The 26,693-nt window shown below is 39.1% G+C and overlaps 1 protein-coding gene across 10 annotated transcripts in view; it reads left to right on the top strand.

Moving 5' to 3' along the window:
• Positions 1-26,693, top strand: part of LOC143017865 (uncharacterized) — a 466,837-nt gene that overhangs the window by 221,876 nt on the left and 218,268 nt on the right. For 9 of the 10 annotated variants that reach the window (XM_076172851.1, XM_076172852.1, XM_076172856.1 and 6 more), the window contains 2 exons: positions 16,247-16,280; positions 18,254-18,348. In XM_076172851.1, the coding sequence (XP_076028966.1) occupies positions 16,247-16,280; positions 18,254-18,348 (129 nt within the window). The remainder of the gene's footprint in view (positions 1-16,246; positions 16,281-18,253; positions 18,349-26,693) is intronic. The other variant, XM_076172854.1, reaches the window with a different exon arrangement.

Below are 26,693 nucleotides of genomic sequence, written 5' to 3'. Positions count from 1 at the left end.
TGTACTCTAACAGATTAAAAAAAAATCACTGGCTTGGGACATTTTCACTTATTTACAGTACAATAAAGCATAATAAACAACACAACAGAGTGGAGGAGAAACAACCACCAATGGCCAAACGTAAGCAAACACTGAAATGCCCCCAAAAATAACAGCTGACCTGAGTGCCATGAATTGATATGATAGCAACAACTAAACATCCACTCAATAGTCAGATGTTTGGACAAATTCAACTTTTTATCCGATTTGGGACATTGAAGAAAAAAGTCAGATGTTTGGACTAGTCAGATGTTTGAAGGTCGGATGAAAGGAATTTTACTGTAGTGGTAACCAGGAGAAGAGTAGGAAGAGTTTTGAATGTACATGTTCTTAGGGGAGAGAGTGGAGGAATATCAGTTATATCTTTGGTGGAAGGTAAGTTGAGAGGTAGGGAGGTGCTTAGAGTAAACTGCTTAAATGAGAAAGGAGAAGGAGCACAAGAAGAAGCAGAGAGAAGAGTGTGAGGGAGTGAAGGATAGAGTAGAACTAGGAGGAGGAACAAGGAGGACAGGAGGAAATAGAAGGAAAGATAGTGAGTGGTGGGATGATGAAGCAAAGAAGGTTGTAGAAGAGAAGAAATGAGCATTCACAGATTCATTTCAAGATAGGACAAGAGAATCATATGAGAGACAAAGAAAAGAGAAGTAAAGCATAAGATAAAGGAGGCAAAGAGGAGAACAGATGTGAAATGGAGTAAGTGTATGACAGAAATGTTTTAAAATGATAATGGAAGAGACAGCAGTAAGAGGAAAATGGGCAGAGTATTTTAGGGAGGTGTTAAATGTGAAGAAGGATAGGGTAGGAAAGGTAGCTGCAGTGGGAAATGCTAAGAAAATGACAGTGATGAATTAGGAAAATGGAGGAGAAATAAGAAAAGATGAGGTGAAACAGCTGTTAACCCCTTCCATACGGTGCCGCACACGTAGGCGTCATGGGGAGCGAGTGTATTCGCGAGGCTGCCATATCGGCGTCTTGATTATATTTATTGTAGTCGCCCCTCCATAATGACATTCTTACTAATTCTTTTGTAATCGCATTTTCTATGGTTATCAAAATTCACGGGTGAAGAGAGAACGATCGATATAAGCGGTGACTATATTTTATGATGCGAGTATTATTAAGACACGTCGTACGGCTGGCATTGGCTGCTGCCACCGAGATCTAAATACATAACGCCTATGAGTGAGGCAACGTATGGAAGGGGTTAAAATGATGAGAGCAGGTAAGGCACCTGGGTTAGATGGATGTCATTAGTGCCTGAGGACTGGAGGAGTGCCTATATACAGTCACCACAAAAAAAGACTCAGACCTCCCCGGTAAAATGGTATGGAACCGAGGTACGTATGTTATTTGTGATGAGTAGGCTATACAGTCAGTTGCTGTCACTGGCGACATCTGGCATCTTTCTCAGCAAGTCTGTGGACCACATGGTGGACTGCTTGGCCACTCAGTGTTGTTTGAGAGGCTGAGGGGGGATGCTGTAGAGGTTTGCTCCTGACCATTGTGCCCAGGATTTTGGAGCTACAGCTTTTCTGGCCTATGATTTGCCTCCAATGCTTTAAACATGGTTCACAAATATTTATTCCAAGAGGAGAAAGCTAGGATTTTGGCCTGGAGACAGGAAAATGTACCAATTAAAGAGATTGTCAGGCATTCTGGCCGGGCCAAGTCTACGGTGATGGCGTTGCTGGTGGCAGCTTGCGGCCTCCCACCCGATGTTTGTCCTGAGCACAAACCCATCCCTGGACGTCCTCGAAAGACTTCAAAGGAAACTGACAACCTTCTAAAAAGGGAAGTAAGGAAAAATCCAAGGGTTACTGCTGCAGAACTAAAGGAAAGTCACTCGAAACTTCTAGAAAATGTCTCAGTAAGGACAGTAATGCACCGCCTGCTGAAGGACCTGAAGCTCCCTAGCCATACCACTGCCCGCAAGCCTTTACTCACCGATCACATGCGGAAGGCTAGGCTGTCATTTGCAAAGCAGAATGCTAAGTGGATGAAAGAAGAGTGGTCTAAGGTCATGTGGTCTGATGAAAGCACATTTCAACTCATCCCAAGCCAGCACGTGAAGGTCAGACGCTTGTCAACAGCAAGCCGGTATGATGCGGCCTACACATCCCCTACTGTGAAGCACTGAATCTGTCATGGTTTGGGCATGTTTTAGTGGTGCATTCGGTCGAGGAGGGCTGTATTTCCTGCCAAAGAATATGATGATGAATAGTGACCGGTATATTAGTGTGTTAAATGACCATCTTCTTCAGTGTTACAATATTCATGCCAGCAACATTTTCATGCATGACAGTGCTCCATGTCACAAAGCAAGGAAGGTGACCAACTGGCTCTCTGGAAAGAATATTCAGGTCTTGCAGTGGCCAGGAAATAGTCCTGATCTCAATCCAATTGAGAACTGTTGGCATGTAATGAAAAACAAACTTGCAGAAAACAAACAGTCATCCTTGCCTAAGCTCAAGATGCAATTAAGAAAGTGTGGTGCACTGAAATGGGAGTGGATTACTTCCACAAATTGAGTGACAGCATGCCAAAACGACTACAAGACATCATCAAGAACAAGGGGAACATGACTAAATATTAAAAGAAAGTGTTTATACACATTATATGCCCATTTTTATTGTTATCTTTGCATGTGACTGCCAATTTTGTTTATAGTCTGGGTAGATCCGAATCTTTTTTGCGGTGACTGTAGTTCCACTTTGCAAGGAAAAGGGGAAAAGTGTGAGTGTAGTAGTTTCAGAGTGATCATTTGTTGAGTGTAGTTGGGAAGGTTTATGGGAGGGTTTTGATTGAGAGGATTAGGAGAGGAATAGAGGAAGTTACTTGTGAAGAACAGCGTGGATTTAGGCCAGGTAAGGGTTGCATGGATCAGATTTTTATGGAAAGGCAGATATGTGAGAAAGCTTTAGGAAAAGGTAAGGATGTTTTTTGGGCCTTTATGGATTTGGAAGACTTATGACAGGATAGACATGAAGGCACTGTGGGAGATATTGCAGATATATGGGATAGGAGGAAAGCTGTTAAGAGCAGTCAAAAGTTTTTACAAGAATAGTAGAGCCTGTTTTAGAATTAGAAATGGAGAGAGTGAGTGGTTTGAAGTAAAGATGGGACTTTGCCAGGGATGTGTCATCTCACCATGGCTATTCAGTTTATTCATGGTTTGAGAAGTAATTGCAAGGGTTATGGGCTGGGGATTGGAGATGGTAAAAGAAATGGAGAAAAGTGGGAGGTAAACCAATTGTTGTTTGCAGACAACACTGCACTTATAGCAGGATCAGAGGAGGGATTAAGGAAGTTAGTGACAGTTTGGGAAGGTGTGTGAAAGAAAAAAGGTGAAGATAAATGTGGGTAAAAATAAGGTGATGAGATGTACAAAGGCAACAAATCAACACTGACAATAGTTAACATGTACATTCCTCCCCAATCATCCACCACAGTTCCAAACACCTTCAGACCTCAATTTAGCCAACTAGCGTCAATCTCCAACCTGATCATGGGTGGTGACTTCAACGCCAAGTCATCTGCCTGGTATGTCGACAACCCTGACACAGACAGAGGGCTTGATATACAGACTCAGTTTGACTCATTGACTATCATGAACAACACACATAATCATACACATATCCCACACCAAGCCCTCTACACTCCCTCCTCTCCTGATATCACCTTCTGCTCCCCCTGCCTAAAGCCAATAACATCATGGAGAGTGGTCGGAACCCTTGGTTCTGACCACCTTCCAATCATCATCACCACCAAAACAAGATGCACCCCAGTTGGCCACAGACACACATACACCAATTACAAGAGAGCTAACTGGGAAGCTTTTACTGAAGAGACAGAACAACATTTTGAAACACTTAACAGTACACCAATCACAAACATAATGCTGTGCACACTTTTAATACAATCATACAAAACGCAGACAAGAGATACATCCCTAGAGGCAACAGAAAATCACACAACCCCAACTTCACACCAGAAATCCAAGGCCTCATCAGACAACGAGACACACTTAAACACAATACCCCCACACCTATCCCTCAAAACATAGCAGACCAAATACAAACACTAAACACTGTGATTGCCAATAAAATACATGAACAAAAAACACAAAATTGGCAAAACTTTATCAATACACTTGATCACAAAACAAACACTAGCAAATTGTACAAAACACTCAACAGCATTACACTATCCAACAGTAACACAACACGCTCTCATGCAGCAATAATCACAACAACAGACAATCTACCCTCAAACAGACAACAAGCAAACACACTCATAAATCATTTTGCACAGACAAGCCATCTCACTTCTCACCCTGACGACCGACACACTATTCGACGTAAGAAAGACTTTCCCACAGACTCAGACTATACACCTTTCATAGACAGTCAGACAAAACTCATAATACATAGTCTCAAGCACTCATCTGCCTGTGGCCCTGATAACATAAGTAACATCCACCTAAAACACATTGGACCACCAGGTATACACGCACTCACAAACATTGCAAACTACAGCTATTCACACAACACTATACCCGACATCTGGAAGCATGGTAGAATAATCATCATTCCAAAACCGAACAAAGACCCAACAATCCCAACATCACACCGTCCAATCACACTTCTCTGCACCCCCTCAAAAGTCATTGAACGCGTAATACTTAAACTTGTCACACCACATATTCCCCTTGCTGACTCACAACACAGTTTTAGGCCACCACACTCCACAAACACTCTTCTGATAAACCTCACACAAAGAATTTTTAGATGGCATCAATTCAGATAGGCCCCACCACAGAACACTTCTTATAACATTAGACATTAGTAAAGCTTTTGATGCTATCCCCCGCCACAACCTAACAAATAAAATATATAACACAGACATGCACAATAACACCAAAAGATGGCTGGCCAATTATCTGGTAGGTAGGAATGCTTACATGTCGTATAATGGCCAATCATCACACATCAGAAACATTAAGAATGGAGTACCACAGGGCTCTGTTCTATCACCCATGCTCTTTAATTTATACATGCATGACTTACCCACACCAGACACCTCAGAAATACAAATATCTTCCTACGCAAATGACATAGCAATCACATGCACACATCGTAACACAGACAAAGCTGCAGAAATAATCCAGCCATGCCTTGATACACTCAACACATGGTTCATCACAAACAGACTCAAAATAGCTCCAACCAAATCTACAGCAACACTTCTCACCAACTGGACAAAAGAACACAAGTACATACCTCATCTCTACATCAACACTCTAATACCACACACAAACACACCAAAAATTCTTGGTGTAACATACGATACATCCATGTCTTTCAAACAACACATCACAAACATAAAAAACAAACGGACTTAAGTCAATCACTGGAACAACATTTGGACAAAACAAAGAAACTAATACAACAATATACAAACAATGCATACGCTCAGTGATGAATTATGCGAGTCCTGCATGGGCTCCTAATCTCAGTGAGACACACCACAACACCCTTCAAATCATACAAAACAAAGCCCTAAAAACAATTACAGGCTGCACAAATACAACACCTACAGATCATTTACACCATGAAACCAAAGTCCTCAAAGTCAAGGACCACCTCGACATGAGAGGCACACAAACACTTGCCACAGCCACCACAAAGACATCACACCTGCTACACTACATAGCAGAACACCCACACACACCAAGAAACATTAAAACAACACCCAAAGACCTGTATCACACACAGCTACTCTCTTCTCTTCCTCCACAACCACCAAATACCAGCCTCCAGAAACATATTCATAATCATATCACTCACCGCTCCATTAACACACTGAAAGACAACACACTGCAGCATGCCAGACCCCCTGATATCCACCCTTCTGAATCCTCTCTCCCACGAAAGGACAGAGTCCACCTGGCCAGACTGCGGTGCAGCCACTACCCAGCATTTCTTAGCTACCAGAAGAGGCTGGATGACCGCATTGTGAACAGCTGCCCAGGATGTAACACTTCACCCCATACCATACAACACATAATGGAAGACTGCATTATACACAATCATGCAAGCAAACAACACAACATACGCTCTATAAAGGATTTGTGGGAAAACCCAGTTTCGGCTGTGGCATTCCTTGGGGAGACGGGACTGCTCGGACAGACAGTCTAGGGAACGACAACAACAATAACAACAATAACAACAATAACAACAACTAAGGGAGAGGATGGCAGCAAACTGGGAATGAGTTTTAAGGGAGGAAGACTGGAGGAAGTGGCTTTAAATGCTTGGGGGCAAATGTGGCAGAAAGGGAGGAGTAGAGGTGGAGGTAGAATATAGATTGAGAGAAACAAGTAAATTTCTTGGGGGATTAAAAAGTGTAATGAGAAATAGACATTTGGGAGTGGATGCTAAGAGGAGATTGTATTTACCTAGTTGTATTATATGGGAAGAGAGCTATGTCTGTATCTTTCAGTATCAAGTTTTTTCATAAAATCTTGAATAGTGTTTGCACACACTGTTGCCTTATCTAATCTATTCCAGGTATCCACCAGTCTATGTGGGAAGCTATTCTTTTTCAGATATCTTCTATAATTATCCTTTTTGAGTTTCTTTTCATGTCCTTTTATTTTTTCATTGTCCCATTGATGGTGGAAATGTGTCTAGAGAGAGAGTTGATGATAGCTAATGCAGTGTTTCGAAAGAGAGTCAAGCATAAGTACACATGGGAGAGGGTGGTGGAGGGAAGGGTGGTAGATAGAGCTTTAATGGACTATGTAGTGGTAAATAGGATTATGATAGGAAGAGTTAAGGATGTACATGTGCTAAGGGGAGAGGGTGGGGGAATATCAGATCATTTTCTGGTGGAAGGTAAGTTGAGAGTGGAGGACAGATGGAGAAAGAGGAAAGGGACAAAAGGTAGGGAGGTGCTTAGAGTGAACTCTTTAAATGAAGAGGAAAAGGAGAAGGAGTACAAGAAGAAGCTGAAGGAGGAGTGGGAGGGAGTGAAGGATAGAGTAGAGGTAGGTGTGGAGGAGGAATGGGGATGGTTCAAGGAGGGAGTCACAAAGTGTGCAAGGATGGTGTGTGGAACAAGAAGGACAGGAGGAAATAGAAGGAAGGGTAGTGAATGGTGGGATGAGGAAATGAAGAAGGTTGTAGAAGAGAAGAAGCGAGCTTACACAGATTGGTTACAAAATAGGACGAGGAAGTCATATGAGATGTACAAAGAAAAGAAAAGAGAAGTAAAGAAAAAGGTAAAGGAGGCAAAGAGGAGAGCAGATGTAAAATGGGGTAAGAGTATGACAGAAAATTTTGAAAGTAATAAAAAGATGTTTTGGAAAGAAATTAAGAGAGGAAGAGGAGGCAAATCAAGTAGAGAAGAAAAGGTAAAAGGTGCAGATGGAGAGATGATAATGGAGGAGAAGGCAGTAAGGGGAAGATGGGCAGAATATTTTAGGGAGTTGCTAAATGTGAAGGAGGATAGGGAGGGAAAGATAGTTGCAGTGGGAAATGCTAAGAAAATGAGAGTGATGAGTGAGGAAAATGGAGGAGAAATAAGGAAGGATGAGGTGAAGGCAGCAGTTAAGATGATGAAAGCAGGTAAGGCACCTGGTATGGATGGATGCCATAAAGAATGTCTTAAAAAAGGAGGTATAGTGATGGTGGACTGGTTGGTGAGGTTATTTAATGTTTGCTGGAGAGAAGGTAGAGTGCCAGAGGACTGGAGGAGTGCCTGTATAGTTTCACTTTACAAGGGAAAGGGGGACAACTGTAAATGTAGTAGTTTGAGAGGGATTAGCTTGTTAAGTGTAGTTGGGAAGGCTTATGGGAGGATCTTGATTGAGAGGATTAGGAGAGGAACAGAAGGAGTATTTGGTGAGTAACAGTGTGGATTTAAGACAGGTAGAGGTTGTGTAGATCAGATTTTTGTGGTAAGACAGATATGTGAGAAAGCTATAGGAAAGGGGAAGGATGTTTTTTTGGCCTTTATGGATCTGGAAAAGGCTTACGACAGGGTAGAGAGAAAGGCACTGTGGGAGGTTATGCAGATATATGGGATAGGAGGAAAGCTTCTGGGAGCTGTCAAGAGTTTTTATGAGAGTAGTAGAGCTTGTGTCAGGATTAGAAATGGAGAGAGTGAGTGGTTCGAGGTAAAGGTGGGACTTCGTCAAGGATGCATTATGTCACCCTGGCTGTTCAACTTATAAATGGATGGGGTAGTGCGAGAGGTAAATGCAAGGGTAGTGGGTCAGGGATTGGAGATGGTTAAAGAAAATGGAGAAAAGTGGGAGGTGAGCCAGCTGTTGTTTGCTGACGACACTGCGCTTGTGGCAGGATCGGAGGAGGGATTGAGGAAGCTGGTGGCAGAGCTTGGGAGAGTGTGTGATAGAAGAAAGCTGAAGATAAATGTGGGTAAAAGTAAGGTGATGAGATGTACAAGGGGTGAAAGTGGCAGTAATCTGGAAGTGAGCATTAAGGGAAAGCAACTGGAGGAAGTGGATAGTTTTAGATACTTGGGTGCAAATGTGGCAGGAAAAGGTGGAGTGAAGGTGGAGGTAGAATGTAGATTGAGAGAAGCAAGTAAATGTCTTGGTGGATTAAAAAGTGTAATGAGGAATAGAAATTTGGGAATGGATGCTAAGAGGAGACTGTATGAAGGAGTGATTGTGCCAACAGCACTGTATGGAGCAGAAACATGGAACATAAGAGAGGAAGAGAGAAGGAGCTTAAATGTGTTTGAGATGAAGTGTCTGAGAAGTATGATGGGGGTTACTAGGCTAGATAGAGTGAGAAATGAGGAGGTGAGGAGGAGAACAGGGGTGGAAAGGGAGTTGGGAGATAGGGTTGATGAAAGAGTATTAGGATGGTTTGGACACATGGAAAGAATGAGTGAAGAAAGACTAGTAAAGGAGGTATGGAAGGCAGATGTGGAGGGAGTGAAGATGAGGGGACGTCCTAGGATGAGATGGATGGATGGGGTGAAGGGGGCTTTGGGGAAGAGGGGAATGTCTGTTGAGGAAGGCTGGGAGAGGACAGAAGACAGGGGTGAATGGAGAATGGTTGTATATGGAAGATGTTGTGATGCATGAGGTGGAATGGACGGGGGGATGGGGGTGAGGTAGTGTGTGCAAGCAAAATTTTGACGCTGCCCGAAGGGATTTCTCCCCGTCCTCTCCTTTATATGGGGGGACGGAGAGGGGGGGTCGCCGATTTAATGAATCAGGCTTGCTGTGGATGTGCTGTGTCTCGCGACACTGCTTCTGACCCAGGGCAGTGGACAGGGTGCAGGGATGACCCGTCATCTAGGAGGTGCTAAGATGGGAGGGAGGGTGGAGGGGTGTGGAGTGTTTTCGGGGATGGAGTGGGTGGGAATGTTTTTATGCCCTTTCCTTTTTGGCTACCTTCCTAGTAAGGGGGAAAAAGCCTTGGTATATGTATGTATGTATGTATTTTAATAAATTATCTCTCTCTAGGATTTCCATTCCTTTCTGTAGTCAGTATATCTCCTCTTTCTCTTCTTTGTTCCAGAGTTGGTAGTTCTAATTTGGACAATCTTTGTATGTTAATTTGGAGAGAGTTGGTGCCAAGTTTGTCATTGCTCTTTGCATTCTTTCTAATTTCTTTATATTATTTTTAGTACTGGGTGTCTATAGTGTTGCTGTGTACTCCAGTTTTGGTCTTATTAGTATTTACCTAGTTTACCTAGTTGTATTTACCTAGTTGTATTACACGGGAAGGGAGCTATGCTCGTGGTGACCCGTCTTTGTATCTTTCAGCATCAAGTTTTTTCTTAAGATCTTGAATAGTATTTGCACACACTGTTTCTTTATCTAAGTTATTCTAGAAATCCAGCACTCTGTGTGGGAAGCTATTCTTTTTTGAGATCTCTTTCTATAGTTATCCTTTTTGAGTTTCTTTTCATGACCTCTTGTTTTTCCATTGTCATTTTTTAGTAAATTATTCCTAACAAGGGTTTTCATTCCTTTCATGATTCTAAATATAGTCAGTAGATCACCTCTTTCTCTTCTCTGCTCCAGTGTTGGTTGTTCCAATTTCGTTAATCTTTGTATGTATGTTAACCCCTTCCATACGGTGCTGCACACGTAGGCGTCATGGACTTAGATCTCGGTGGCAGCAGCCAATGCCAGCCGTACGACGTGTCGTAATAATACTCGCATCATAAAATATAGTCACCGCTTATATCGATCGTTCTCTCTTCACCCGTGAATTTTGATAACCATAGAAAATGCGATTACAAAAGAATTAGAAAGAATGTCATTATGGAGGGGCGACTACAATAAATATAATCAAGACGCCGATATGGCAGCGTCGCGAATCCACTTGCTCCTCATGACGCCTACGTGTGCGGCACCGTATGGAAGGGGTTAATTTGGAAAGAGCTGGTGCCAACTTTGTCGTTGCTCTCTGTATTCTTTCTAGTTTCCTTATATTCTTTTTAGTACTGGGTGTCCATAGTGTCGCTGCGTATTTCAGTTTTGGTCTAATCAATGTGACTAATATTTTTTAAATAATTTTTTCATCCAAGTAATCAAATGCCACTTTCATTGACCTTAATAGGTGGAAGGTTTCTCCAACTATTTTGTTTATATGTTTATCCGGTGTCATGTCTTTGCTGATTATTACTCCAAGGTCCCTTTCCAAGTGCACTTTTTTATTTCTCCTTCACCAATTTTATAATTTTTTGAAATTCTGTTTTTACTTTTTCAAACTCCATTATGCTACATTTCTTGATATTGAAGTTCACTTCCCACTTTTGAGTCCATTTCCAGATTTTGTCCAGGTCTGATTATAATGAATCACAGTCCTCTTCTGTTCTTACTTTCTTCGATATTTTTGTGTCATCTGTGAAGAAATTCATATAACATTCAACTTCTTCATCCATGTCATTTATGTATATGGCAAATATGATTGGAGCCAGCACCGACCCTTGTGGAACACCACTTATAATTTCTTCCCAATTCGAGTATTTGTCTCTAATTACTACCCTCATTTTTCTCCCAGTAAGGAAGTCTTCCATCCATTCTAATAATTTACCAGTGATGCCACCTATTGATTCTAATTTTCTTATTAATTTTTTGTGTGGTACTCTGTCAAATGCCTTTTGTAGGTCTAGATAGGCACAGTCTGCCCATCCATCCCTCTCTTGTATTATATCAATTAGTCTCGAGTAGAAGCAGATCAGGTATGTTGTACATGATCTTCCTTGTTTAAATCCAATTTGGTTTGGGTTTAGTATAGATTTTTCTTCCAGGTGTTTAACCCATCTCCTTTTGTAACTTTTTCACATATTTTAGCTACTGTGCTTGTTAGGGAGACCGGTCTGTAGTTAGTTGGATTTTCTTTGTTTCCTCCTTTATATATTGGTACAATGTTTGCATTTTTCCAGTTTTGTGGTACCTTTCCTTCTTTGAGCAAGCATTTGATTATAGTGTGTATTTTATCTGTTAATTCTTCTATGGATTCTTTCAGTATCCAATTTGCAATTCCATCCGGACCATCAGCAAAGACATGTCACCAGACAAACATATCAACAAAATAGATAAATCATCAATTTACTAAGATCAATGAAAGTGGCCTTTGATTATTTGGATGAAGAAATGGTAAAGAAAATATTAGTTACATTGATAAGACCAAAATGCCCAGTACTAAAAAAATATAAAGAAATTACAAAGAATTCAAAGAGCAATGACAAAGATTGCACCAACACTCCAAATTGATATAGAAACAAAGATCGTCCGAACTAGAACTACCAACCCTAGGACAAAGAAATGAGGAGATCTACTAACCATCTACAGAATTATGAAAGGGATGGAAGTTCTTGATAGAGAAGATTTATTAAAGTGGGATAAAAGAAAAACAAGAGGACATGCAAAGAAACTGAAAAAGGATAGTTATAGAAGAGATCTGAAAAAGAATAGTTTCCCATACAGAGTGGTGGATATCTGGAACAAATTAAATGAGGAAACAGTGTGTGCAAAAACTATACAAGAATTTAAGAATAAATTTGATGCTGAAACATAAAAGCAGATCACAACGAGCATAGCTCTCTTCCCGTAAAATACAACTAGGTAAATACAAAAACATTAACTTTTACATGGTCTAATTACAATCCTATCTGATACGCTATTGAATTTCACTACTTTACCAGCAATCTCCTGATTAATTAAGAATCCTTATCCGCTGGAACTTTCCTTCTCATTATGTCTATATTTTTCCTTTTAATGTAGCTAGGTTGGAATTTTAATGTTGACTGTTAGTAAGAATCTCATCTCTATTCATATTTATACCACTTTAATACTGCTGAACATACCACTTAACACTACATTGTTGAGAGCATTACATTTACCTATTTTTGTGTGACCAGACAAGAGTCACACTATTATGACTGCGGTCAGGACATCATCTGTCATGAAGACAATACCAACACAGAATAGGTCTGGCCACAGATTCACACTGCCCCAGATGCAATTACCACATAGAAGACAAATAACAAATAACACTTCATGCTACTATGCCTCAGACAACAACACAGTATTTCTTCTCTAATTGATTTATGGTACTGACTAGAGGTTGTTGCTGGTTTCTTAGAGACCACAAGTCTTCTACAAGAGAGACCAGGGGCAACTGATTGGTTGATTGGTTGTTTTTGTGTGTTTGTGTTTCCATTCTCACTTGTAGAAGCAGATACATCTACACAGTAACTAAAACATAATTAACTTTTCTTTAGATTTTTTATATTGGATGTTGTTTGCCTCTTTTTGCTTTGCAAGTTGAGTGAGAGAGCTGACTGGAGTGACATATATTGTGGAGGTTGTAAAATAGAGGAAGTGGCATTAGTCAGGTAAGTTAGCACAACTGAATGATGGACGATGGAGAGATTGTGTTACTGAGTGGACGCAGCAAGATGGGAAGCATGCAATGAGACCAGAAGGAAGGTGAAGAGATGAGATAGAGGAGTTTGTAGGAGTGACATGGCAGACATTGCCACAGTTGTATTTGCCTAGTTGTATTTACCTAGTTGCATTATACAGGAAGGGAGCTATGCTTGTGGCGACCCATCTTTGTATCTTTCAGAATCAAGTTTTTTCTTAAAATCTTGAATAGTGTTTGCACACACTGTTTCCTTATCTAATTTATTCCAGGTATCCACCACTCTTTGTGGGAAGCTATTCTTTTTCAGATCTCTTCTGTAATTATCTTTTTTGAGTTTCTTTTCATGTCCTCTTGTTTTTTCGTTGTCCCATTTCAATAAATCATCTCTATCAAGGATTTCCATTCCTTTCATGATTTTATAAATAGTCAGTAGATCTCTTTCTCTTCTTTGTGTCAGAGTGGGAAGTTCCAATTCAGACAATCTTTGTTCGTATATTAATTTGGAGAGAGTTGGTGCCACCTTTGTTGTTGCTCTGTGTATTCTTTCTAATAATTTCTTTATATTTTTTTAGTACTGGGTGTCCATGGTGTTGCTGTGTACTCCAGTTTTGGTCTTATTAGTGTAACTAATATTTTTATTAATCATTTCCTCATCCTCTCTTTTCCTGCCACATTCACACCCAAGTATCTAAAACTATCCACTGCCTCTAGTCTCTCTCCCTTAATACTCACTCCCAGTCTGCTATTTACATACCTGTAAAATAGTTTAAGTTGTTCCTTGCATTTTTTAATCATATCTCTTTCATAGTTTCTCTTTTCATATCTGTGTATTTTTATGTAATCATTTCTTAGTTTGATATATATTTGCCATTTACTTTTTTTTTTCTTTTTTTATCTTTTCCAAGCTTTGTCTCTTTTATCTTTAGCCTCCCTCATTGTAAATTTCTTTTAGTATATTCCATTTCCCTTCCATCTTTGTTTATTTAGTAAGTTATCCCAATTTGCCTTTTGAAAGAATTTTTTGAGCGTCTCAAAATTCATTTTGTACATTAGTCTTCCTTTTCTGTGTTTCTCATTTCTTCTTAAGTCCATTTGCTCTTTTAGTTCGAATTCTATTAGTACATGGTCACTCGTTCCTAAATTTCAAAGTAAACGAAGCCTGGCAAGAAGAATGGACAAGGAAACTACCCACTGGGGGAAACTTAGTAACAGACCCAACCGAAATACTACCTGGATTTTCCAACCTAACCAGAAGAGAATGGACACAAGCCAACAGGCTGATATCACAACAAGGCAAAACAGCCGTTAACCTGCATCGCTGGGACTACAAAGACTCCCCAATGTGCCCATCTTGTCATAATTCGCCCCAAGATACAGACCATCTCGTACTGCACTGCCCAATCACAGCAGTGCCAGGGGGTTACCAGACTATCTATGAAGCAAATCAAACATTCATAGACTGGCTAGCAAATACAAAGTTGGAGGTGTAAGAAAGCCATACGATACTACTACTACTCGTTCCTATTGGAGTTTTGTAATCAATTCTGTCCACAATTTCAGGTTCTGATGTATTAAATCTAGTCTTGATGGTTTCTCATTGTGTCTGCATCTGGTATTTTCCTTTACCCACTGAGTCATTGTTAGAATGTTATGAGAGAGGCCATTGTTCAGCAGAGGACTCAAAATGGCTGATTGATTGATTGACCTTTGGCATGAGGTTAGGGTTTCCACAGTCCCTTTACCAGGCAGAATGGAGAAAAATGTTGAGAAATCTAAGTCTAAATAAAAATATTCTTCTAAAAAACGCTGTGGACGTCGGGGACAGGTGGTATTACGGTGACACTTTGTCCTAAAAATATTCTTGAAAAAGCGCTTGGGTAAGTCGGGGTCAGGTGGTATTCTTCTTCTTTGCGTTCTTCTTCTTCTTCTTCACGTTCCTCTTTTTCTTCACGTTCTTCTTCTTCTCGTTCTTCTTCTTCTTCTTGTTCTTGTTCTTCTTCTTTGCGTTCTTCTTCTTCTTCCTCGCGTTCTTCGCATTTTTCTTCGTGTTCTTCGCATTCTTCTTCGCGTTCTTCTTCCTCGCGTTCTTCTTTCTCACGTTCTTCTTCGCGTTCTTCGCATTCTACTTCATGTTCATCTTCACGTTCTTCGCGTTCTTCTTCGCATTCTTCTTCGCATTCTTCTTCGTGCTGAGGATCCCGTGTTGGGGTTCCGCCCCGAGGCCGAGGCCGAAGGGGAAAACGAGGGATTAGAGCGCGGAAAGACGGCCGCTGTTTGCGCAGCCAAGCCGGTGAGGGCGAAGCCCACGGCTTGTATCATAAACAAAATAGCACCAGGGGGATAGATAGTGACTATTGCTAAATGTTAGATATGATGAGAATTAACTCTGCCACCTTGTTGGACAAATCTTTCAAGCTGCAGTCTTTTCAAATGTGGAGTCCCTTAAATCTATATGTAGCAAGAGGTTTTTCCTTCTTATAAGGGAGGTAGCCAAGTCAGAGCCACATACCTGCTCCCACCGTCTTATAAGGGAAGTAGGCAAGTCAGAGCCACATACCTTCTCCCACCCACCACTCTTTCCTCCCTCTTGTCTTAGCTCCTTATATATGATGGGTCATCCCTGTATCCCACCCACTGGCCTTGGTTGGAAGCATTGTAGCAAGACACAGTACATCCACAGCAAGATCACTTCACATAATCAGTGAGTCCCCCTCTGTCCACTCATGCAGAAAAAGAGAAGATGGGGACAAATCCCTTCGGGCTGCTTCAAAATATCCACACATGAGCACCCTCTACCCCCCCTCCCATCCCCTACTCCTTCCTTCCTTGCATAACAGTATCATCTATACACAGCCACTCTCCGCTCATCCCTATCTCCTGCCTTCTCCCTTTCTTGCTCAGTGTCTTCTTCACTCCATCCATCCATCTCATCCTTGGTGGTCCCCTCAAGTTCATTCCCTCCACCTCTGACTTCCACACCTCATTTACTAATCTTTTTTCACTCATTTTTTCCAGGTGTTCAAACCATCCCAATACTCTTTCATCAACCCTATCTGCATCTCCCTTTCCACTCCTGCTGTTCTCCTCACCTCCTCATTTCTCTATCCAGCCTTGTAACCCCTACCATACTTCTCAGACATTTCATTTCTTAGATATTCCCTTAAATCTGAAATACATTATATTGAGGTCCACTTAAATTGAGGCTTGAATGTGCTTTGAAAGGAGTTAAGGAAGGTTGCTATAGAATGACCTTCCATTGAATGTTTTTTCTTATTTTTTTTCAGAAAAGTGGTCCATTTGTACCACCCCCAAACTTTGGTAAGTACATTAAGTAACATTCTTCTACAACTCATATTTTTCCCTTGCACTGCACATTATTAGAAAAACTGGTAATAGACAGTTGGCTTTTTATTTTTCCCCCTGGAGCAAAACAAAGGTTATACAGTTGTCATTCTCAAAGGTTCAGCACCATTCAGTACAAAGACTTCCCCTTTATTAAATAAAACTGTCTAGTATTAGCCTGAATAGAATACAAGAACTGTATCATCATAGGGAAGGGGTTAACTATTAATTCTGTGAAATTGTAACAGAACTGAAGGCTATTAGATCAATCCATTTTTCATTGTTTTATGTTTCATTGGCTGCAAAGTAGCAGCCCCACTACAGGTAGTCGTCGACTTACGACCGAGTTCGGTTCCGACAGACAGGTCGTAAGTCGATCTGGACGCAAGTCGGTCTTTATATATATACAGTATATATTACCCTTTAAATATTTTTGTTACTGTATATATATATAATATATAATATATATATATATATTGTATATTATAGTTAGCATATTGAAATAATCTTAGCATCTTTGAACTATGTTGTACAGTATTTTTTAACCTTTTTGTAGTTTTATCTGATTTTCTTTGGGAAACGTAGCATAGGCCTAAGCATACTGAATAAAATCCTATCATCTTTAACCTATGATATCTAATACTGTATTTTTTAACTTTAATATTATTTTACCATCAGACTTTCTTTAGGAAATGTATGCATACTGAATAAAATCTCATTATCCTTGAGCTACGTTGTTTAATATTCATTAACTTTTTTTTATAATTTTTGTTAGGAAACATAGCCAAGGCCTATGCATACTGAATAAAGTCCTGTCATCTTTGACCTACTAATACTTTTTGCTGGTTACATTAAAATCATTGTAAGACAAAATTAGGAATTTTTTTATTTCAAAACACATTCATTTCGTTTACGTACTGTACCGAAAATATTGTTATCGACAACAGACTAGGCATAACAAAGTTTACTGTTACATTCTATTAATCGCAAAACATAAAAATACAAAATGCTGAACCGAACATATTGTTATCGATAACAGACTAGGCAAAAGAAAGTTTTACTGTTACATTTTATTAATTGCAAAACATATAAAAATAAAAAATGCAAGGCAAAATTAAGAATTGTTTTATTTCAAAACACATTCTTTTCGCTTACGTACTGTACTGAACATATTGTTATCGACAACAAACTAGCCTAGGCATAAAAAAAAAAAAGTTTAATTGTTACATTTTGTTAATTGCAAAACATATAGAAATACAAAATGCAATGCAAAATTAGGAAACATTTTACTTCAAAGAAAAAAATTGAAAGAATATTTAGCTGGCTGGGATGCTGATGGTGTCAACAGCCTGCCAAAGCTATCGTACTCGCGTCTCGCGACGTGCGGAATAATTGTTCTGCGCTGCCAGGCATAACATTGCAGTTCTATTACTCTATTCAATGTTAAATATTATTGCACTATCTCATGGTCGTAAAGTCGATCAGTCGTAAGTCGCATAGGTTGTAAGTCGACGACTACCTGTACAGTCCTACTTCAACAGTCCTTAGGTCCTTCCAGAAATTTCTAGGGAGAAACATTGGTTGCTAGTTGTATGTGTGATTGTGTCTGAGATTGTATATATGTGGCCTGGTAGTAGAAGGATGGGTAGAGTCATTGATTGTCAGCTATATGTACAAAAGGTAAAGACAAAATATGAGGTACCTTAGAGCCAGCCTGCATTGCATCTGTGGGTGGAGATGAGAATGTTAATGGTGTTTAGAAACATGTGGCAGCAAAATAATTGTCCATGACATACATATCATGTGATCACCTCATGTCATCCCTATCATTGTTCCCTGATTGATTAATGCATGCATTTGGTAAAACCAAAGATTGTTGATATTGGCAAGAAAATTGGTGTTGCCATTTTTTTTTTTTTTTTCTTTAAGACAATTTTTTCTGTTAACAGTGAGTAACCATGTTTTTGGATCATCAGGTGCTACAGAGAGTGTCAGATCTCCTAGACCATCTGGTCCTCATCAGTTAACTAAACCTAAGCCAACGGTTAGTAGACAAATCTGCACTAGTTTTCCATTAGCATGTACATGTATAAACCAAAAAACCCTTTCCTCTTTAGAAGGGGAAGGCAAAGTCAAGGAACACACCCACCCTGTGCCCATGTCCCCTATCCCTGTCATCATAGCTCCTTGTGGATGAAGGGTCATCCCTGAACCCTGCCCTTTCCTCAGGTCAACAGCAGTGCAGCAAGCCACAGCACCTCTTTTACTGAAAATGCTTAGTGTATAATTTAGAGAAATGTTTTTATTGTTGTCATTCCCTAGATTGTCTGTAAGGAATGCTATGATTGGAAGAGGGTTTTGCCACAAATCCCTTATAGAGTGTATATTGTGTTGTTGGCATGCATGATTGTGTACAATGAGGTCTTCCATAATGTATTGTATAGTATGGAGTGAAATGTTGCATCCTTCTCTGTTATCTGCAATCATCCAGCCTTTTCTTGTAGATTAGAAGGGCTGGATGGTGGCCACACTGCAGTCTGGCCAGTTGGACTATGTCCTCTTGGGGAAAAGTGAATGCAGAGGGATGGATATGAAGGGGTCTGGCATGAAGCACTGTGTTGTCTTTCAGTTTGTTGATGGAGCAGTGTGTAATATGATTATGGATGTGCTTCCAGAGGCTGGTGTCTTGTAGTTGTGGGGGACGATAAGAGAGTATTTGTGTGATATAGGTATTTGGGTATTGTTTTGATCTTTCTTGGTGTGAATTTACCTAGTTGTATTTTATGGAAAGAGAACACTGCCTATAGTGACCCACTTTTATATCTTTCTGCATCCAGTTTGCTCTTAAATCTTGTAAAGTTTTAGCACTCACTGTTTGGGAGTGGATGGTGGGAGGAGATTGTAAAGGGCTGAATGTGCTGACAGCACTGTGTGGGATGGAGACATGAAGTGTGGGAAAGGAGTTCAGATATATTTACTTAGTTATATGTACCTAGTATCTTATGGGAAGGGGAGCTACACTCATGGTGTCCCATCTCTGCATCTCACCATATCTAATTTGCTCTTAAATTCTTGTATTGTTTTTACACACACTATTGTTACATCTAGTATGTTCCATACATCCACCACTCTGTGGAGAAAGCTGTTCTTTTTCAGGTCTCTTCTATAACTGTCCTTTTTGAGCTTCCTTCTATTTCCTTTTGTGTTTCTCTTATCCCAGGTTAGTAAGTCTTCTCTTTCAAAAACTTTTGTATCTTTCATAATTATGTAGATGGTCAACAAGTCTCCTCTTTCTCCTCTTTGTTCCAGAGTCAGTAATTCTAGTTTTGACAATCTTTCTTCATATGACAGTTTTGATAGTGCTGGGCCCATCTTTGTAGTTGCTCTCTGGATCCTCTCAATCTTCCTTATATTCGTTTTAGCACTGGGCATAGTGTTGCTGCACACTCCAGTTTTGGCCTTATCGGTGTGACTAATATTTTCTTTACCATTTCTTCATCCAAGTGAGTAAATGCCACTTATATTGATTTTAACAAGTTTTAGGTTTGTTTCACCAATATTTTTTATTTATATGTTTATCAGGGAACATATCCTTTGTGATGATTTACAGGTCTTTTTCAGATCCCACTTTCTTTACTTCCTTTTCACCAATTTTATATCTTCCTGATATCCTTTTTTTTTACTTTTTCAGAATTCCATTATGCTACATTTCTTAATGTTGAATTTCACTTCCCACTTCTGACTCCATTCCCAGACCCTGTTCAGATCTCTCTGCAGTGAGTCACAGTCTGTTTCAGTACTCCCTTTCTTTAAAATTTTGCATCATCTGCAAAGAAGCTCATGTAACATTCCACACCCTCATCCATGTCATTCACATAAATAGCAAACATAATTGGAGCCAATACTAATCCTTGTGGAACTCCACTAATTACCTCTTCCCAAGTAGAACTCTTATCTCTGAGCACTACACTCATTTTTCTTCCACTCAAAAAGTCCTCCATTCATTTTAGTAGTTTACCGTGTATTTCTCCTATAGTTTCCAGTTTTCTTAATCATTTATTGTGAGGGACTTTATCAAAAGTTTTTTTGTAGATCTAGGAAATCATACTCAGCCCATCTGTCCCTTTCCTGTATAATATGTATTAGTCTTGAGAAAAAACAGATCATATATATGGTACATGGTCTTCCCTGTCTAAATCCAAATTGTCTCTGATTTAGTATATTGTTCTCCTCCAGATGTTTTATCCATCTACTTTTTATAACTTGTTCACAAATTTTGGCTACCGTGCTTGTAAGGGAAACTGGTCTGTAATTTGTTGGGTGTTCCTTATTTCCTCCTTTGTAAATTGGTACGATATCAGCTTTTTTCCAGTCCTCTGGTGTTTTTCCTTCTTTGAGTGAGGAACTTATTATGTTACATATTTTGTCTGTCAGTTCTACTTTGCATTCCTTTAATATCCAGTTTGCTATTCCATCCAGGGAGTGCAATTTCCTGACATCAAGGCTAATAATTTCTTTACGTATTACTATTATTTCCCTCATGGGGGCAGGGGTGGGGGGATTTCACATCTCTCCCTTCATCCCGATATTGTACATTTTCTCTAGTGAAAACCAGCTTGAAGTGTTTGCTTATGACTTCAGCCATTTCTGTATCTTCTGTGTATTCCATATTCCCTTGGCATAGTTTCACCATTTCCTGTTTGTTTTTTAGTTTACCATTTACATATCTTTCGAATAGTTTTGGCTGATCCTTACATTTTTCTATTATGTCTTTTTCATAGTTTTTTTTTCTTCCCTGCATATTTTTACATATTCATTCCTTTGATTAATATATATTTGCCACTTTCTAGGTTTTTTGTCTTTTCTTCATCTTTTCCAAGCTTTATCTCTTCTATCTTTCACTTCACTGCACCTTCTATTAAACCAGCATTTAATGGACAGTACTGTTTTTGCTATAGGACACATGTATCTACTTCTTTATAGATTCTCATCAGAATCATCCATTTTTCTTCCACATGCGTTTCTTGTAGAATTTTTCTGAGCTCACTTAAAAAATAATTCCTAAGTTTCTCAAAGTCCATTTGACTATACATCAGTCTTCCTTTTTCTTTGTTTCTCATTTCTCTTTATATATATTTCCTCCTTTAGATTTAACTCAAGTAGTATATGGTCATTCTTTGCAATTGGTGTCTTGTATTTAATATTGTCCACTATTTCAGGTTCTGATGTATCGTAAATAGTAAATCTAGTCTTGATGGTTCTTCATTATTTCTAAATCTAGTGTTTTCTTTTACCCATTGTGTCATTGTATGTTCTGTAGTCATGTCGAGTAATACATTTCCCCATTGATCCTCTCCACCTTTCACTGTCATCTCTTCCCAACATATTTCTTTGCAATTAAAATCTCCCCTAAGTACTGTGTTACTTCCATCCATCAGCATCTTGTTTAATGAAAGTCTTGTATCATCTAACATTTTAGAATAATATCTCACCCAGACACCATTTTTAGGGGGCACATAAATCACTGCAAACTTTCTGCTTTTCATGTCACTATCTTCAACTCTTATTGTGATCATCTCCCCACCTGTTCTCTCCATATGTAACATATGTATATGACTCCTCCACCCAGCTTCTCCTATCTTTTTCTAAGCCAATGATTATATAATCCATGTCCAACACTGGTTGGTACTAGTGGACCCCTTAGTTTTTGCCTCCACAATTTCCATTATGTCTAGTTTTTCTTCTGATAGGTAATCATTTAGTTTGTTTAATCTTGAGATTAATCCACCCATATTGGTATAAGCTAATTTTAATTTCCTACTCCATCTCATTCTCTGATTTTTTTTCTTCTTGAATATATTTTTTGTGTTCAGACAAGGAAGATCATGTACCACAAACTTAATTTGTTTCTACTCAAGATTAATAGACACAGTGCAAGAAAGGAATGGATGAGCTGATTGTACCTTCCTGGACTTACCAAAAGCTTTTGACAAAGTACCACACAAAAAATTATAAAAAAAAACTTGAATATATAGGAGGGATACAAGGGAACCTACTAAAATGGATGGAGGACTTCCTGATTACTAGAAAGATGAGAGTAGTGTTCAGAGAAAAATATTTAGGTTGGAAGGAGGTGATCAGTGGAGTATCGCAAGGATCTTTATTGGCTTCAATAATGTATGCTATTTATGTAAATGACATGGATGATGATGTGCAGTGTTACATGAGCTTCTTTGCAGATGATGCCAAACTGTTAAGGAAAGTAAAAACTGAAAAGGATTGCGAATCACTACAGGAAGACCTGAATAAGGTATTGAACTGGAATCAGAAATGGGAAGTGGACTTCAATATTAACAAGTGTAGCATAATGGAGTTTGGAAAAAGCAAAAACAGAATATCAGGACAATAAAAAATTGGAACCAAGGAGGTAAAGAAGGAGAGATCTGAAAAAGATTTGGGTGTAATTATCTCAGACGACTTGTCCTATGACAAACAGATAAACAAAATTGTTGGAGAATCCTACAATTTGCTAAGATTAATAAAAGTGGCATTTACATATGTGAATGAAGAAATGATTAAAAAAATATTGGTCACACTGATTAGGCCTAGACTAGTATATGTGGCAACATTGTGGTCACCCAGTACCATAAAGAATATAAAGAAAATAGAAAGAATCCATAGAGCAGCAACAAAAATGGCGCCTGCACTTGCAAACTTGTCATATGAGGAGAGATTGGCTAAACTGGAGTTACCGACTCTGGAGCAAAGAAGAGAGGTGACCTACTGACCATATACAGAATCATGAAAGGCTCAGAAATACTTGATAGAGAGGACTTGTCAAACTGGGACAAGAGAAGCACAAGAGGACATGAAAATAAAATAAAAAAACATAGCTACAAAAGAGATCTGAAGAAAAACATTTTTCCACATAGAGTGGTGGACACTTGGAACAAACTGGACAATGAAATTGTATGCACAAAAACTATTCATGAGTTTAAGAGCAAATTAGACACTGCGAGATACAAAGGCGGGACACCATGAGCGTAGCTCCCCTTCCTGCAAAATACAACTAGGTAAAACTAGGTAAATATATCATATTCACACAAGGCATGCCTTAGAAATACCAAGAGGAGACTAGGAAGTTTTTCTTTTATATGTTTGCTATAGATGTGGCAAAACTGTTTCAACCTATTTTTCAATTAAACTTGTTCTGAGAGTTGATACACATTATTTGTTTTTGGTTTGTATTATTAAACGGGAAAAAGTTTGGCAAGAGCTAAGGATGCTTTTGAGCTTTAATGGACTTGGAGAAGGAGTATGACAAGGTTGTTGTCATTTGCTAGACTGTTTAGCCAAGTATCCCACCTCTGAAGTCAGGTGATGATGTGCCTTTTAAAGGATTTTAATATGTGATGATTGAAGTAATGATTATTTTGTGAAACTATGCTAGTGAGATTAAAATCTTTATTGTTTAATTTGCTTTGAAAATATTGTGAATAAATATTGCTATGAACTTATCTCTCTCAAGTCATAGTTTGAAAAATGGTACAACTTTGTGTATTCTAGTGAAGGTTTCATGCATTGGTGATTAGTCTACAGATCACAACTAATACACATCATTTTTTTTTTTTTTTAGTTTACAGGGTGTGTACGGTATTTGTTTTGTTGTTTCAGGGACACTGTGTGGAAAGACATGTGTAACCACACCATTCAAAACAAAAGCAACCAATCAGTATACGTTGAGACTTTGTCCCAGCAACACCTTGTGTCCATGGAGAGCTTTACATTTCCTCATCTTTGGAAAAGGCACGCAGTACATACATGCACATACATATACCAAATGTTTTTTCACTGCTAAAAGTGACTGAACATTTTGTCAGGACCACCAGGAGGGAGTTGATTTCTTCTGACTATGATTATAAAGGTGTTGCCAAGAGGAAACATCATTCTCAATGATTGGACACCATCAGGGATACTGAATTTGTCACTCAATTGCAAGCCATGGTTGATGAAGACCCCAGCCGGGCCTTGAGGTCCGTTGCCAGAGAGCTGCCAGTGTCATAAGGAAGTGTTTGCATGAGGATATCAGATACAAGTCATACAAGATGCGTAAGGGTCAACTCCTCTCTGCAAAGATTCAGGAGAACCACTTCAAGAAGAACAAGAAGCTCAACAAACTGAAGCACTCTTGAGTTCTTTTCAGACAAAAAGAACTTCTGCCAGGACCAGACCCACAACTCTGAGAACAACAAATGTTTGGGTGTCTGTCTCAAGGAAGTGCCAAGAGTCATGAAAACCAAGTTTCCTACAACTGTCATGGTGTTTGGGGTAGTCTGCAGCAAGAGCCAAGTCATTCCCCTGTTCTTCTTTCCCCCAGGGGATCAGGGTGAGCACCGAAGTGTACATCAATGTCCTACAGATCCATGTGAAGCCATGGATTGAAGAAGTAGGTGCTGGTAGACCCTACATGTGGCAAAAGGGCCTGGCACCATGTCACACCTCTAGAAAATATCACAAATGGCTCTCCAACAATTTCTTTGACTTTGTTGCCCCTGATGTGTGGCCCCCATAACTCACCTGACCTTAACCCGATGGACTATTTTGTATGTGGCACAGTTGAACAAGATACTAACCACACCCCATACAAGAGTAAGGATGATCTGATCAGTCAGATCAAGGGCATGTTGAGGACATCATTGATGCCAAGGGCAGATTTATCGAGTAATTGGACACCAGAAGTATGGTGATACAGGGTCTGTTTTCTTTTTTTTAATAGATGGATCTTCAGCTAAATTGTGACTTTTTGTGTGACCCTAAAAATTAAATAGTTACCATACACACTCTGTACTTCTCTAGATATTAAATTGATAAACATGTGATAACTCCGTTCTTCCCTTATGAATGTTTAACACTATGCTACTGTACATATAGAATATTACCATGGACAAGAAAGAAGGATTGTCATTGGCTGATTCAATACAAACAATGTAAAATAAGGACACACTGGAAATAAGAGACATGCTTTCATGTGTCATCCTCACAATTCTACACATTGTATTTATCTAGTTGTATTATATGGGAAGGGGAGCTATGCCCATATAGACCCGTCTTTGTATCTCACAACCTCTAGTTTGTTCTTAAATTCTTGTATGGTGTTTGCACCCACTATTGTTTCATCCAATTTTTTCCTGATATCCACCACTCTGTATGGAAAACTGTTTCTCCTCTATCCCACTTTAATAAGTCTTTTCTATCAAGGACTTCCATGCCTTTCATGATTCTGTAAATGGCCAATAGATTGCTTCGTTCTCTTCTTTGTTCCAGGGTTAGTAGTTTCAGTGTAGACAATCTTTGCTCGTATATCAATTTTGAAAGTTTTAGGGCCATCTTTGTCATTGGTCTTTGGATTCTTTCTATTTTCCTTATATATTTTTTTGTACTGGGTGACCATAGTGTTACAACATACTCCATTCTTGGTTTTATCAGGGTGACAGTATTTTTTCTACCATTATCTCATCCAAGTAATTTGTATTTTTGTATCGTGTCAAAGATTGCAAAATGAAAACTAATCTAAATTAAATGAGAATAACAAAGGAACCACGGAAAGTCGTGTGTGGGGCACTTAGGCTAGGAGTAACTATCTCAAATGGCATGACACCAGCCAAACATGTCAACAAATTAGTTGGAGAAACTTTTAACTTATTAACCCTAGATTACTCGACCTACCTTTTTGTGACGATCCAACTCGACCTGTATCCAAATGGAATGAGTTGAGGAAAATAATAAAATAAAATATGCAAACGTATTTTATTTCCACCAAATGGTGATATCTTACAAAAATAAGGCTTATAGAGCCCAGCAGATACAAAAATATCTATAATAAAAAAAAAAATTACCATTCTGAACAATTAAAAAAAACTTTTAAGAAAAACAAAAGTACTTAGATTCTGTGGTCCTGAGGCAGAAAATGGAAGAAATGAAGAAAACTAATATAAAAATACATTTTAAACATCATTTGATGTCACTAGATGCCTCACAATCCCAGACTGCAGGGGACGGACCTTGCCTGGAATGAATGAAAAAGGGTGATTTTTGTAAATGTATCTTTATGTAAAATATATAAAAATGGTGCCTGGTTTTAATTTTTGTTTTGTTTTATATGTGTGCAATATAAATACTTTGCAAATTAGGTATATTGGACTTACCAGTTATTCTTGGCACTCTCTGCAGATGACATCAGAGTGGTCTGGGCATACAGGCTTGTCACAGTGGAAGCAGATTGCCCTTGTCTGCTTGGCATTTTTCCATGGACAGAAGGCACATCTCCTCTTGTGTGATATTCTAGACGAACGGTCCTCTGGCCTCTCATCAACAATGCCGAATCCCAAC

Source organism: Oratosquilla oratoria, chromosome 33 (assembly GCF_046742065.1).
Source record: "Oratosquilla oratoria isolate Oo_2021 chromosome 33, ASM4674206v1, whole genome shotgun sequence".
NCBI lineage: Eukaryota > Metazoa > Arthropoda > Malacostraca > Stomatopoda > Squillidae > Oratosquilla > Oratosquilla oratoria.
The sequence above is the reverse complement of the archived record's forward strand: the minus strand, read 5'-3'. Positions and strand labels throughout refer to the sequence as shown.